Here is a 13,025-nt window from a genome sequence, read left to right as displayed (position 1 = left end):
GTCGTACGCCAATTACCATTTTTGTCTTTTATTAGATAGGATATTATTTGGTAAAAAAGTGAAGTACTGAGACATGCTGTTACATGAATAAAACTTGAAAATATTATGCATAGGAAAAGAAGCCAGTCCCAAAAGACAACAATTGTATAATTCAATTTACATAAAATATCCAGAATAGGCAAATCTATAGAGATACAAAGATTAGTGGTTGCCTACAGCTCACAAGAATAAGAGGGGGTTCAACATGCAGTGACTGTTAGTATCAGGTTTCTACTGGGGAATGGCAAAAATGTTGTTGTTGTTGTTTTAAATCTTTATTGTTGAAAGTATTACATAGATTCTCCTTTTCCCCCCATTTAACCTCTTCAGCCCACTCCCTACCTCTCTCCCCTCCCAGGCCCTCACCACTCCATTGTCTGTGTCCAAGGGTTATGCATATAAGCATACAAGTTCATTGGTTGATCGCTTCCCACCCACCCTCCCCTGCCTTCCCTCTTCTTAAATTTATTGTAGTGATAGTTGCATAATTCCGTGAATATAATAAAAACCACTGAGTTATAGACTTTAAATGGGTAAGCTGTATGATGTGATACTCTTATGTGTCAATGAAGCTAGGTTACAGTACCCAGTTATTTAGTCAAACATGATGGTGCCCTCTTGAGTGTGGGAGGGACCTGTGCATGTGATGGGATGGTCACTCTATGATTAGGTATGTTACATGCCCAGCTGAGTTTTTAAAAGGGAGATCATCCTGGATGGCCCAATCAGGTGAAGCCTTATAAGGAACTGGACTCCACTTGAAGAGATTAAAAGTGTGAGAGATCCATTTGAGTTTTTGAGACTCTACATTGCGAGTTGGTGATGAAGGGGGGAAGGGAGGGGGCCATGTGTGAGAGAATGTAAACATTCCCTAGAATCTGAGTGGTCACTGGCTGACAGCCAACTGGAAAACAGGCACCTCAGTCCTAAAACCACAAGGAACTGAATTCCACCAACACTATGGATGACCTTGGAAGCAGATTCTTCCAAACAAAACTCGGCCTGCCCGACACCTTGGTTTCAGCCCTTGAGACTTGGAGCAGAGAAGCCAGCCAGGCCAGGCCCCAACTTCAGACATACAGAACTGTGAACTATAAACGGGTATTGTTTAAGCCTCTAAGTTTATGGTAATATTAATGCTGCAATAGAAAATTAATAGAACCCCCCTCCCCCCCCCAAAAAAAAATACAGGGGTAAGAGAAAAACAAATAAAAGGTATAGTACCAGCCACACAAATCCAAGTAGGAAGTGGTAACCTATAATGTCTCTGGATATTAAAAGAGGATTCTTGATCATCCACCACTAAATCTTCACCTGTTTTGAAAGTCTGTTAATTGGTGAAAATATTTAGAAATGTTATGTCTTTTTTATTAATTTACCCATTTATCTTTATAAAGGGACACTTTTTTTTGCTCTGGAAACTATTTGTCTGATATTCATATAGCCAATTCACCTTTCTCTTGATTTATGTTCTCATAGTATAACTGTTTCCATTCTTTTACTTTTAAAATAAGTGTGTCTTTATATTTTAAATGGATTTCTTATAGGCAGCCTATAGTTGGGCCTTGCTTTTTTAGCTGATATGAAAACATCAGCCCTTTTATTGAGGTGATTAGGTTATTTACATTTAGCATAGCTATTGAAATGACTGAGCTTAAAACTGTTATTTTGATATTAGTTAACTATTTGTCCCATCTCTTCTATATTTCATTTTTTCTCTTGTTCTGCCTTCTCTTGCATTAAATATTATTTCATTTTATCTAATTTCTTGGCTTATTAGCTGTGGATTTCTGTGTTATGTTAGGAGTGTCAAAGAGTTTGTGGATATAGTTAAAACCACCACAGTCATTAGTAACTATCTTATCTGGTCCTTGTGTCCGGATGATTCCTCTTCTAGACCGCTCTTTCCCGAATACTCCTAGCATTCTCTCCCTCCTCTACTGAAGGCGTTTATTACAAATCCCCTCTCAGGAAGATCTTTTCTCACCACCCTATTTTAAATGGCTAACTACATTCACCCTTCCTGGCCTTCTTTATTTAATAGCACCTATCACCATCTAACATCATATGTGTATGCGTATCTTCAATGAGAATACAGGCTCCATGAATATAGACTCCATGAATGATTTTATACTTATTTGTTATTTGTTGTATCTCTAGCATCTAAAATATTCCTTAGCACATATTAGGCACTCAACAAAAATATGGATTAAAAGACAAACAAACACAAACAAATCCTAAAATCTAGTAATTACTGACCTTCAAAAATGAATGGTAGTGAATACCAAAGACAACTTTCAAAATGAGGCCAGGTGACACCATCATAGGTATTAGAGAGAAAAATTCCTATTCTTACCATGAAGTTTGACTGAATCCTAGGAGTTACCTTTGAAATCTAAGATATAATACTCAGATAAAAAACAGGCATAAGCCAATATTATTTCCTCTTAAAAACTGATATGAAACCAAATCTAATAATTATTTGCAATGCATCTGGTTAGCCTATTTAACAATTCCAAACAGAATACCATCAATACAACGAAGTGGATATAGAGAAAAAATTTTTTTATCTCTGAATTTTGAGCCTCATCTTATTATCCTTTTTCTAAATCTTTATTACAAGAAAGAAAAAAAATATCCTTGGTTTTGAAATTGAAAAAACATTTTGGTTGAAAAACTGAATTGTCTGAAAAACCGCAATTGCTACAATCACACATTTCTTACCTGGACACTGGATAAAGGACCATTCATAGTTCTTTTCTTTTGGACAAAGACTGGAGTCAAGAACCATCTCATTGCTGTGTGTTCCCACGAGCTTCATGGGTCCTCGCGAAGATCCTTCAATGCAGTGACCTCTTCCTGTGTTACTAGGATCATTGCACCAGCCACACCCAGGCTGCTCCAGGCACTGTCCACAGGTTCTCAATCCAGAACAGTTCTGAGCTGTGTGACAGGAACATTAACAGACACGTTACATGGCTTTATACTCACGTAGAACTGTAAGCTAACGAAGAAATAAATAAGAGCTGAGAAAAGAAGACTGTAAAAGGTCAGCTGTAGTTTAAACATCTTGGCAATAATGCCTAAGAAAGCAACTGCTTAAAGCAAAGAGAACATTCATCATGAACAATGAGGAGATAAATGGACTGACATGAGGGTTAGAAATGGTGGTGACTATGACATGGAGAAAAATGAAGTCAGAACTTAGTCTCCTGAGCTTTGCCAGGATTAGGACCTTCGGGGAGCTTATGAGGAGCCTACAGCCCACACTTCTTTTGTCTGTGACGTACAGCCACGTTCGCCTCTGTTGTGCCTAGTGAAGGCCTTCGAGGAAAATCTACAGTCTGCCGGGGAATGGTCAGTGTTGTGATGCCTGCCCATCCCTGTGATGGCGGAGCCACGTTAGGACTGTCTCGTATGGACGATGCTCTATCCAGGGGTCCAAGATGCTAGTATGTGGCTGTCCTGTGAAGAGTAAAATTCAGTCTCCACCCAAAGAGCCATCTGGATGGGAACATGGAACTTGGATCCTCTGCCTCCGTCAGGCAACCAGCAGACAGGCTGTCTCTGACTTTCAGGGCAGAAAGGCTATCAATACTGGGAAGCCTTTTCCAAGGATGAACCTGTTGTAGTCTGCCATCACGTAATAGTTCCTATGTAATATTTAAAAATTTTATTTCATAATCAGAGTAACCTATATTGGGCTGAGGTGCTCTTTGAGTACCGATACTTTGCTAAAACAGGCACACTTTGTCTTGGGAATTGCGTATCCACAAAAGATGGTGACACAGGGACAAGGCACTAAGAAAAATTTCTTCTAGTAAATTTCTGGCAGATTCAGTTTCACTTTGTGGTAATAATAACTTAATTGCCACTTGGTATTTTAATATTACGGGGTACAAAATGTACCCAGTGAGATTTCTGTAAACAATGGCAAAACTGAACATCAAGAATTCAATATAGAGGACCATGCAGGAATAATAGAATATTAGATTTAAAAATTCATTTATTACAATATGATTTGTTGTTAGGAATTTGTTGCATGCTAAGCATTTCAGAGATTGGAAGCAAAAAGGTGGAAAATGAGTACCATCTCCTATATTTATTTAATAATAAATTATAAAAGAAAGAATATTCTTTGAGTCATTAAACACAAGTGACTAATGTTAACCCTGTAGGAAATTCATTCCTTAGCTTTCAATGCTGACTCAAAAACTGACAGACTCTATTGGTTTTTCTTTTTCTTACAGAAAACAATAATAGAAAAGCTTCGTAAATTATGGATGGTACAAAGACTATGTATGATCTACAAGTAATCAGAGCAATCATTTTTATTTTATTTATTTTTGGCTTTTTGAAAGATTAAGTTGTAAAGTATTTAATGTTTTTTGAAATATATAAGAATTTGAAAAATTAATCTGCAAGAATTTATGTCATCAAATGATTACTGACAATTTCCGGTTTCCAGTCCAGCAGATAATGAGGTTAGAAGTCACCATTCATCCTAACAAAGAGTAAAAAGTAGCACAAACTGGAAAATGAACAATTCTTCTTATATCCATCAGAGTTGTGAGGTCATAGGGTAAAGCACTATCCCCTAAATTGGAGAGGCAGACAGGTGGATGGAGAACATCACAATTTACTCTGCAGGACTCAGGGTCAGAGTCTGAAAACCTGACCTGTGACTGAGGAACTGCTGGAAGCTGACTGTGGACACTCTGAGAGTTAAACTCTCCAGGGCACCCAGTGATTGGAGGAATCCCACACTGTTATGAGCTTTATCTCCAGGTCCTCAAAGTAAATATAAGAAAAAGCCCCTTGTGCTCCCAGAAGGAGAGGAAAGGGAACCACTTTAAAATATGCCAGAACAGCCCGTTCTTCTTAACAGAGGCCGAGCAGCTGGGGTTTAGGAGCATCTACCTAACTTGATTAAAGGGAGACACCCAACTCTAACATGGGTGGGGAAAGAGAAATACACAACCTCTGGCTCCATCCAGCCATCCTTTACCACCTAAGAGAAGGAGGAAACTGAGAAGCACTGGTGAAATTCACAGTATGGGGCACAGGCTCGTGAAAAGATGGAGACCTAATCATCGAACCATAAAATACTTCTCTTCACCCATTCCTCACCACTACATAACTGAAGGCCAATTTATAGCCGTTTCTTATACTCACATATAAAATCTGGCTATCAAGAAAAATTACAAGGTATATCAAAAAGCAAAAAAACAAAGAGAGAGATTCAAGAGTCTGAACAAGCATCAGACCAGACATGACAGGAATGTTGGAATTACTAGAACAGGAATTTAAAACGATGGTTCATAGGCTATGAGCTCTCCTGGATAAAGCTGACAGCATGGAAGAAGAGCTGGGTGACATAAGCAAAACTACATGTAAGAAAATCTAGATGAACTTGGGTGTGATGCTGTTTTAGTTATGACACCAAAGGCACAATTCATGAAAGAAAGAATTGATTTAAACAAAAGATTACCTTCCCTAACTGCCAAGAATAAAAAGTATAAATTGAGCATATACATAAACCTGTAAAATAGTGAAAGAAATATAGATTTGTGAGATGTATACTATATTCTATGTTTCTTATTATTCCATTTTACCATATCCATTTAATTACATTTTATTTGAACTTTTATATATTAAGAACTAAATCTTCTATTATTGCTTTCAATAATCCCATTGCATTTCATTTTCACAAATAGAATATCCAACTACTTAAAGTATATTATTTATAATTCCAGTTATTAGCAAAGTTTTCTTAAAAACCATTAGGCAAAATTTGTCTTAAAATATATTTCTTTTCTTCAATTTCTGAATTTTTAGCATTCCTATCACAATATCATAACTGGTAAATACTGAAGAATACTGCAAAATCTATATTTGCTTCTCATTTGCAAAGAGACGTTTCCTTCAAGTTCCAATTACTAGAAAACCTCAAATGAGATAAGTACAATGTCCCACTTCCCCACAAGAATGCACAGGGCATATGATTTTAAATGCTATGGAGCAAAACCTAAGCAAAAAAATTGAAAGTAAAAGTAAATTTAAAAATATTGAAATAACTAGAAATTCTAACAACTATTTACTCTTGTGGATGTATTAAATAGAAGAAAAAATCATCTCAGACATTAAAGAACATTTTAACAGGTGAAGAAACTACTCTTCAGATGGAAAAACAATGATAGTCAATTTTAAAATCCACATCAACTCCTGGAAAACTGAATTTAAACGAAATGCAAAATTTTGAATGCCAGCCATAAAGAAAACAATTTAAAAGCTCTCAAAGTAAAGAAAAAAATGTTCCACAAGGAAATGAAATTAAGTTGGTCTGAGAATCTCATCCACGTCGAATGCTAGGAGTTCTCAGGAAAGAATTATTCAGAACTCCAAGTTCCAGTCATTTCATTCAAGTGAACATAGAAAATACACTTTAGACATGCAAAACTCAAAAAGCTTCTAGCCACAAGTATATTTAGAAAGAATTACTAAACTGTTCTCCAAAAGATGCACAGATAAGTGGGAATGAAATACAAGAAAGATTAGTGAGTACAGAAAACAATTTAGATCTAATTCTAAATAATTTTTAGAAACTTCTTAACAGCATGAGAGCTTGGGTACCATTTCCCTACCTTTTAGCCTTTTTAATTATAAAATATACATAAAACATACAAAGAAGTACATAAATCATAATACAACATAATGTAGTACAGTAATAAATTATATATAATATATATAAATACATATCCTATATAATCCTACATAACAAGAGAAACATGCAAATTAACAGTCCACTACACTCAAGCCACGCCCACCAGTCACACCCACCAGCGGCGCCCACCAGCCAATCAGGAGTGAGTATGCAAATTAACCCAACTAAGATGGCGGCGGCCACTGAGCTGGAGCAGCAGGAGGCTTGGGTTGCTCCCAACACACTCACTAGAGGCCTGGTGCATGAATTTGTGCACGGGTGAGGTCCCTCTGGGTGGCCTGCAGGGATCGGGCTGAAACCCGCAGTCCAACGCCGCCTGCAGCTCCTACTTGCCGCTCCTGCTCATCCTGGCCCCATTGTGCCTGCCACGGGCTTGCACCCAATCAGTTCAATCGGGAGAGGCTTGCGCTGCTGCAACAGCGCTCACCAGCTGTGAGCCCTGCATCTGGCGCCCTCCCAAGGGGTGTAGCCTGCAGGATCAGGCTGAAACCAGCAGGTGGTCATCCTCCAAGGGGTCCCAGATTGTGAGAGGACATAGGCTGGGCTGAGGAACAGCCCCCCTGAGTACACAAATTTTTGTGCACTGGGCCTCTAGTATATATAGCCAGCGACCAGAACACTGGAATGACCAGAATGACTGCTCCTTATGACACCCACTGCGGTCAACCTACTGGCCAAATTGTGGGCGGGGCCAGCCGGCCAACCACCTGTGGCCCCTCCCCTCCTCCAGCCTGGCCCCAATTGGCCCCCATCATGGTGGGCCGGCTGGACTCCACCCATGCACAAATTCATGCAACAGGCCTCTAGGTGTAAATAAATGCTTTGTACCTGCACCCAGCCTGGAAATGCAACATTGCCTCCTTTGTTCCCTTTTCTTAATCAGCACCCCCAATCTTTTCCCAGCAGTACCCACTGACATTTAGAAGAATAACTTTTTGCCTTACTCTATAGTTTTCCCACCTGAATAATCATTCCTAAACAATATAATGCAGCTTTCAGTACTGCTGAACTTTATATGAACGGAGTCATACAGTATGTAATCTTTGTGTTTGGCTTCTTTCACTGACCGTTAAAGTTTATGGACAAACACGGCTATGGAGGCAAGAGGGGCTGGGCACTGTCTCAACTCCCCACCAGCCTCCAGCACTGGTACTCAACCCCCTCAGCAGCGGGCTCCTAGTTATGAGATACTTTCTGTGCTAGTGAGACCATGCTATGCCTGCAGTTACCCCATTTCCACACACTTGATCCTGTACATCACCATTCCTTACCAAAGTTCGAAGAAAGAGCAGAAACAGAGAGGCTCAACCTAAAATATATCCAGCCAAGCCCATTCCAGGAGCACCTCTCACTTGATGCCAAGAGTCTGGAGCAACAAATGTACCCAAGAGCCACACAGCCTGGGAGAGCTAGCCGACAGGGTCAGTCTCCATGCCACAGCGGTGCCCAATAAGAAACAAATACGGGTTTGGCTGGATCCCTGGGTAAAGTCCATCCTCCCTGGAAAAACCAGTGAGCCTCCACCTGCACTGTCTTAAGCAGACAACCACCTCTGAGTGAGGTTACTCATCTGAGCAACAAGGGCTGACCACTGGGTGACCATGTGGTCTGAGGTCCACTGGGCCCCAGCGCAGGCCTCAAAACAGTAGATTCACCACCAACAGGGGCCTCAGAATTATGAAGCTGCTCTTTGGGGAAGTGGCTCTTCCTCTTGGAGGAAAACCAAGAGAGCTTAGAATAATGGAAGGGAGAATAAATGGGTAGACAATGCATGATGCTGCGGGGACAGTGACACTGCATCACAGCCACACTGCCAGTGGTTGCTCTTATGGAAGGAATGCCAGGCAGCCAGGGGCTCTAAGCAGGCCCAGAAGGTACTTCAGAATAGGCCTTGTCATGGCCCGCACTTCCAGGAAACCAGCACGTGGCTGCTTCCAGGAAGGAAGCCGCTGCGAGCAGGAAGCTAGCTGAGACAAGTAGCTTCTAAATTCTCCCACAAAGGTAGTCACACATTGTCTCAAATTCCTACAAGGCCACCAAGTGCCATCAGTAGTAGTATGCAATTCCCTTGGCAGTGATATCCTGATGCAATTTGTCTTCGCAAGAAAAGCCATTCTCATAACCACGCTGTACCCAGTAACCGGAAGCACCGTCATCCTACAGTCCTTATGAAACACAACTCCAACAAGGGGCCAGGATCTCCTCCTGCCAGCCCAGAACCACCCTGCTGACACCACTCACCTTGTGATGACAACCCAGACTGTAAGCCTGCCTTTGTAGCAGCTGTGCCACCACGGATATGATATTCTTGCCCAAAATGCTTACCTTGAATCTAATAATTAAAAAAGGCTAATTTGAATCTAATCATGAAAAAACAACTGGACAAATCCAAATTGTGAAACTTACAAAACAACTGGTACAGATGTAAGACAGGGAACTCATGGGAACTGGCCTAGGTTGAAGGACACTAAAGAAACACAGCAAAGCAATCTGTGACCTTGAAAATGTTATGCTGTTTGCAACATGCACTCAGAGTCAGGGAATGACAAATGCGCAAAATGTTAACAGGTTGGGGCAGATACCTAGTGGAATTCAAAATGACACTATAATATAAATCAGGAGGTCACAGCACTAAAGTTTTAAAATGAGCTGTAACACCATTTTTTCTCATTTTTTAAAACTTCCTCAAATGTTTAATTCCTCTGCCCATCGTAGAATAGTGACTGAAGTCGCTGTTGAATGAACAGCCCCTGTACATAAGCACTTACGAGAGCAGGTAGCGGTCTGCCACTCCAGACACTGTCCGTATGGGAAGGAGATGATGTAAGCGTTGGAGTCCACGCAGCGCTTGGTGCTGCTGCACCACATGCACTCCATGCCGTTGCTGGTGCAGTTGGAACACGAGGTCCGTAAGGAGCACGGCTTCTTGCACGGCCTCGCGTTCTGATTTGGACTGACTGAAATAAACCAACAACATAATTCTTTCATTTGTAACTGTATTTTGGCACAAGAGAATGGGGTTTGCTGTTCAGGGACTATTTCCATTAAGCCAAGTGAGGAATAAAAATTTAAGCAAAAATGGCATGATAAGGTTAAAAATGAACTACACAATACAAAATATACATGATGTATTATAGACGTGGACACTTGAAACCTACTTAATTTTGTTAACCAATGTCACCCCAATAAATGCAGTAATTTTTTAAAAAGTAAAGATATGTCAATACTTCTTAAATTTATTTTAAAATTTATAATTTCTAGGAATGTTTAATCCTTTACAAGGTACATAAAGATGTATAACTTAAAAACTATAAATATAAATCTAATACATGACCTAACTATTCTATCTATTAGCTAAATACCATGTACCCTATCAAAGCAAATGTCCTGTCAGTGAATATGTTGCTTATATGAACCTAAAAAATAAAATAATTTACTATAAAATCTCTGCTATACTAAAATATAGTATTTATCACACCCATTAGAATCACTACTATTTTTTTAAAATGTTGACAAGAATGTGGACAACTCAGAATCCTTGTACATTGCTGCTGGGAATGTAAAATGTACAGCATCTATGGCAAACAGCATGACAATTCCTCAAAAATTAAACATAGAATTGCCATATGATGTAGCAAGTCCACTTCTGGCTAAAGATGGAAAAGCAGGCACTGAGACAGATATTTGTACACCTATATTCATAGCATCATCATTTACAATAGCCAATAGGAGAAGCAACTCAAGTATCCATCAGTGGACCAACAGATAAATAAAATGTGGTGTACACATGCAATGGGTTGAAAAGACATCAAATTCTGACACATGCTACAACACGGATGGGCTTTAAGGACATTGTGCTAGAGCCAATAAGCATCACAAAAGGACATAACCCTTATGATTCCACATATGAGGTGCCTACAGTAGTCAAACTCATAAAGGCAGAAAGTACAAGGTGGTTGTCAGGGGCAGGGAACAGCGGTTTAAAGACTTACTGGTTAACGGGTATAGAGTTTCAGTTTGGGGAGATAAGTTCTGGAGTTAATGGTATTGACAGATGCACAACAGGGGAATCTACTTACTGACCCTGAGCTCTACATTGAAAATGGTTTAAAAAGTCAATTATGTCTCAGTAAAACTGAAAAAATGTGGTTAAACTTGTAAATTTTATTATAAATTACTGCAACAAAACATACAATCTTTAAAAAGAGAAAATAATTTAATATTCTTTTCTTACTTCATTTAATTAAATCCATTCCACAAAATGTAACAGAAATGCCTCTTTTTACCTTTCAACTGAAATACTAGATATGTAAGATTAAAGTGGTTCTAAATTAGTTGTTAATCTTAAAGACAAATCTTTCTTCCAAAAGCTATTATTATAAAAGTAAAAGACATTAACACATTAAGAATAGATTCTTAATATACTATAATCAACTATAACCATATGTTCAAAATCTCACTATTTCAACCAAAAAAGTAAAGACTGTTTTAGGCAATAAAATGTATCATTTTCACAAGTTAATGCTAAGGTCGCTAGCAGTAAGTGAGGAATGTGGATAAATTTCAAATCTACATGGGGATCAGCATCATGAGAAGATAGCCAAAGTTACTCCAGGCCCACAAACCGTCTCACTCTGGAAGGGATGGTGGAGAGAGGGGTGGGACCATATTTTAAAGAAATACTAGTCTACTGGACTACTTACCAACAGGTTTTTCACAGACAAGGCCATCTGCCATAGACGTACAAGGGTTTGCTTTTAAGCCCGCCACTGCAGCCCTTTCTAGGTATGCACAGAACCCAGAATCGTTGGGCTCACCGGGAAGCCACTGCAGTGTTGTGTTTGTAAAGGGAGACATGTCTTCCCAGCCCCAGTAGGATATGTTGATCTTGCGCAAGCCAACCCAAGGTGCTACTTTCTGAAAATGATAGCAAGGAGGACATTAAAAACAGTTAGATGTAAAATACTGTCATATTCCTTAGAAAACAGTATATTAAAAATTACATTTGAAAATATGTAGACCAGCTATACCCTTGTAAAGGTATATTTTTTGTATACAGATGGTTGTTTAAATCATGTTTCTATGAGAAATGAGCACTGAAAACTCCCATTCTATTAATTTCTTAACATCATTCATAAACACTTCTACTTTAATTAGAAGATAATATATTTCTTTTCTAAGTTACGAAGCTAATAAGATTATATTATAATGTTATGTGGTTTCAAAACTCTGCATTTTCCTTTTTTTAAAATTATGGACTGTGTCTCCATTTAATTCTTTAACAAAATATAATTAAGAGATATATATCCAGTATGCATTTTAAATACATTGCACAAATGTTCATAGATAGCTTATAAAGGTGGCCATGGGTCTGGAAATTTGTCAAGTATATAAATACACTTTATAATAAAATTTAATAAACTTCACATAGTTAACACTCAACAAATATTTCTTAAATAATATTAAAATATGCATATTCACTATGAAAGTAGATTTCTTAAAATCTAGTGGAGTACTGTACACCCAGAAGGTAGTCAATAAATTTTGCTAAACAAAGTTCATTAGAACAGAGATAGTTATTTTCCACCATCCAATTTCTGAGACACAGACAATACTTAATAAATAACGTTTCTAATTACAAATATACACATGCTGCTATGCCTTGTGATCCTCATATATTTCATACATTAATCTAAAAGGTACTTTTATAACAAAAAAGCTATAACATTTTTACAGTTCTTGATAATAACAGCAGGAGTCAATCCAACATAGATATTTCAGATTAATGATTGTGCTTCCCTTTACAGCTACTCTGCCTATATTTCTGAACTACTCATAGTACAGACAAGTCATTTAAAATGAAGTATTACTCCCTAACTCATCATGATAAGAATCTTCAAGGAAGAGAAGAACAGAAAAATGAAGCAGTTGATAAAACATTTAAAGTAACTATTACCCAGTAAATGAACTGCACAGGCAGTTGAAAATGAAAGATAAATTACTATATTGAGAAAATTTACAACAGCACACCATAAATCACGGCAACATTTCATTAGCCATTTCCGATAAGTAAATGATCATCTGACCCAGGGTATCTCTTTAAAGTGCATGAATTTGTTGATCTTTATTTGCCAAGGTAGGGTTATCTCCAGTTTATACAACTGCAATGACTCAGGATATAATTCATTTTCTATAAAGATATGCTTAATGGAATGTCACCTTGCAGAAGTTCCCACCTTTAAAATTTTGCTAAAGCTCAGCT

The 13,025-nt window shown here is 38.4% G+C and overlaps 1 protein-coding gene across 1 annotated transcript in view; it reads right to left on the bottom strand.

The window, feature by feature from the left end:
- Positions 1-13,025, bottom strand: part of ATRNL1 (attractin like 1) — a 443,329-nt gene that overhangs the window by 345,885 nt on the left and 84,419 nt on the right. The window contains exons 17-19 of the mRNA XM_006778755.2: positions 11,467-11,680; positions 9,532-9,720; positions 2,764-2,982 (exon numbers count right to left, since the gene is read on the bottom strand). Of these exons, the coding sequence (XP_006778818.1) occupies positions 2,764-2,982; positions 9,532-9,720; positions 11,467-11,680 (622 nt within the window). The remainder of the gene's footprint in view (positions 1-2,763; positions 2,983-9,531; positions 9,721-11,466; positions 11,681-13,025) is intronic.

The sequence above is a fragment of the Myotis davidii genome, unplaced genomic scaffold (assembly GCF_000327345.1).
Source record: "Myotis davidii unplaced genomic scaffold, ASM32734v1 scaffold107, whole genome shotgun sequence".
In the NCBI taxonomy this organism is placed as follows: Eukaryota; Metazoa; Chordata; class Mammalia; order Chiroptera; family Vespertilionidae; genus Myotis; species Myotis davidii.
The sequence above is the reverse complement of the archived record's forward strand: the minus strand, read 5'-3'. Positions and strand labels throughout refer to the sequence as shown.